We start from the raw sequence: 3,117 nt of genomic DNA, 5'->3' as shown, positions 1-3,117 counted from the left end.
AGAGTGCCTACCCATTAAGTGGGCGATAGAAAAACTAAGGTACTATTTGGAAGGGGCCCACTTCCTCCTTTACACAGACCACGCCTCATTACTTTGGATGAGCCGCAACAAGGGGATCAATCTGAGAGTACTATGATGGTTCCATTCCCTCCAACCTTTCGTCTTTGAGGTAATCCAGTGGTTCCCAAACTTTTTTGACCCGTGGCGCCCTTGACCTAATCGGCAGTTGGCCGTGGCTCCCCACGATTTTTTTTTTTTTACCGGTAGACGGAATGCAAGCCCGACATCGGGAGTACTTCCAGTTGTCTTCCTTAAAGTAATTGAGATGCAATGAAGATATTATAATGATATTAGTAACAAAATAAGAAGATAAGTTGTTTAATAAAAACTTGTTAAGTGAGAAACAATACAAGACTTTTTTGGACCACACAACAGTAGTTTGAAAAAGATATTTTATTATACAGAAGTTTTTATTGACCAGGAAAAACAACAGAGTCCGAATTTACCTTGCAAATCCTAGTGAGATGGATGTGCTTGTTTTCCCTTACATAGCTCTTGATATCTCGGAGTTATTTTTGAGATCGCAACACGCATTTCCTTTTCAAGGTTAATTTTTGCCCTATATTTGGACTTTATTACTGCAACTGCTGAGAAACCAGCTTCACAAAGGTATGAAGTAGCAAACGGGATCAAAACATGCAGGGCTCTCTTGCTTATCATTGGGTATTCATCCCCAGCTTGGCACCAGAACTCAAACAGTGACTGAGACTGGAACCTTGCTTTCAATTCTAAGTCACTTGCAACATCAATAAGCTGTTCTACTTCCTCATTGTTGAGATGCTGAGGTATCTCAGCATTGAAAGGGTTGCTCACCCATTTTATTGGCTCCACTTCATCCTCTGGAAAATATTTGTCAAGGTAAAAACGCAGTTGAGACAAATACAGAACAAAAACTGTCTGCAGTTCCTCCTTTAACACCATTCCATTCTCCTGCAGAAACTGGTCCAATGAAGGAAACCATTTATAGTCACCCTTGCTTACACAGCTTTTCCAAAGGATCACCTTGTTCTTAAAGCCTGAAACTTTGCCTGACAGTTGCAAGATGTTAGTGTTATTGCCTTGCAAGGACTTGTTCAGTTCATTCAGTTTTTCAAATAGATCAGAAAGAAAACCCATTTGTATTAGAAAGTCTGCATCAATAAATTTGTCAGCAAAACAATGTTCATCATCATGTAAATATGAGTATATTTCATTCCTCAGCTCATACACTCTAAGCAGGGAATTACCAAGAGACAGCCACCTGGAGCTGCTGTAGAACAAGAGGCATGAGTGGCCGGCACCCATGTCCTCACACGTTTAGCAAAAAATCGTGCTTTCATTGGTCTTGTTTTAATATGATTTACCACTTTGATTACTATTTTCAAAATACCATGCAGTTCTTCACTGAGGTTTCCTGCTGCCAGTGCTTCTCGGTGTATTATACAGAGTGTCCGAACAGCATTGGGCGCTTTAGATCGTATGCGAGCTTGAAGTCCTTGGTAGCATCCTGCCATTGAACGACCCCCATCTGTACAAACTCCAACACATCTCTCCCAGTCAATTTGATTATGTGGCATAAAATCATCCACAACTACAAACAAGTCTTGACCTGTAGTTCCACCTTTGATTTCTTTACAGAACAACAAATCCTCAACAATTTGTTTTTCGTGAACAAACCGGACATAGCAAATAAGATGGGTGTCTTTGTGGTTGTCTGTTGCCTCATCCAACTGGAGTGCAAAGTCTTTTTCTCTTAGATTACAGATGAGCTGATCATTAATATCTTCAGCCATATCATTTATCCTCCGGCTGACAGTATTATTAGAAAGAGGCACTTTCAGCAGCTGTTTACCCGCATCTTCGCCGACCATGTTTGTTACCATTTTAACAGCAGCAGGCAAAATCAGCTCTTCTGCAATTGTGTGGGGTTTTTTACTCTGTGCAACTAGATAGGCCACTTGATATGAGGACAGGAGGGCATTACTATTCAGTTTGGTTTGTTTAGAGAATATGGACTTTTGTAGTTTGGCTTCTGCAACTTTTCTTACAAAAAATTCCCTTGGCTTTCCGACCACATATGGGTGAAGACTTTCAAAATGCCGCTTAAGTTTACTTGGAAGCATGGATTCCAGAGCCAAAACTTTTAAACAGATTGCACATTGAGGACGGTCCTCATTATTAACCTGAACACACGTGAAACCATAATCCAGATACCCGTCATCATACTTTCTGTACTTGGCCTTTCGTTTCCCGTCATCTTTGTCAGAAGAACCTCCAACTTCACTTTGCGCAGATGAACTTGAAATTAGAAATCTCTTCATTGTCAATCAGAAAGATGGAAATCAGTTCCACGTGTCTGAATTATTCAGATGGAGGGGCCTTTCTATCTGTAAAGTTCCTGGTCTTCTTTTCTTTTCCTTTGCTCAAGTATTTCCAGGTTTCTTCCGGGTCTCATTCAGTCTCCACGGTATAATAAGTCTGAAGTACAAAACATCCAGGTAAGACAAGTATAAGAAGAACAAAAGTGATCCTCTTTGTAATGATGGATCTATTATTGATGTTAATTTCCAATAGCAGCACGTGATGATGATGACCATTTGGATTAATTATTCTTATTGGTACCCCACACAGACAGAAAGAGCATTCAGTTTTGTAATGAAATCTAAGATGGCACATTTTTGCAAACAATGAAGAAAGCCAAATTGCAGCTAATGTGTACATCAGACTGATTTGTAACACCAAAGACCACACTTCAACAATTCCTGGGCCCAGCCAAGGACATATCACAGTAGTACAGAGTACGCTATAGAATGGACATATAGTTTCTAATCCAAATCAGTCTAGAGATAACAGCACTACCTGCATCAACTTTGGTGAAAGACTACAGCAACTTTGAAAGTAAGCATACTGCATTTACCAGGATGCAATGGGATGAACTCTGCTGGGACGAAAGGCAAATGCTGCAAAGCACAAATAATTTCTGCAAAAGCTAAACAGGCAAAACCAATTTTGTCTACATGTGTTCGGGAGCCACCACCTCTTCCCAGGCCTTTAAAACTGACCTCAAAGTTCGCCTCC

At 40.4% G+C, this 3,117-nt stretch overlaps 2 protein-coding genes across 2 annotated transcripts; both read right to left on the bottom strand.

Annotated features, from left to right (window-relative positions):
- Positions 1-516: 516 nt before the first annotated feature.
- On the bottom strand, positions 517-1,176 carry LOC147693636 (zinc finger BED domain-containing protein 5-like). The gene has a single exon (XM_086936070.1). It carries the CDS (start codon positions 1,174-1,176, stop codon positions 517-519), a length of 660 nt encoding a protein of 219 aa, XP_086792196.1.
- Positions 1,177-1,256: 80 nt separating this feature from the next.
- On the bottom strand, positions 1,257-2,360 carry LOC147693635 (SCAN domain-containing protein 3-like). Its single transcript, XM_086936069.1, has one exon. It carries the CDS (start codon positions 2,358-2,360, stop codon positions 1,257-1,259), a length of 1,104 nt encoding a protein of 367 aa, XP_086792195.1.
- Positions 2,361-3,117: the final 757 nt, after the last annotated feature.

Source organism: Lissotriton vulgaris, chromosome 8, assembly GCF_964263255.1.
Source record: "Lissotriton vulgaris chromosome 8, aLisVul1.2, whole genome shotgun sequence".
In the NCBI taxonomy this organism is placed as follows: Eukaryota; Metazoa; Chordata; class Amphibia; order Caudata; family Salamandridae; genus Lissotriton; species Lissotriton vulgaris.
Note: the sequence above shows the minus strand (reverse complement) of the source record. Positions and strands in the feature narration are given on the sequence as shown.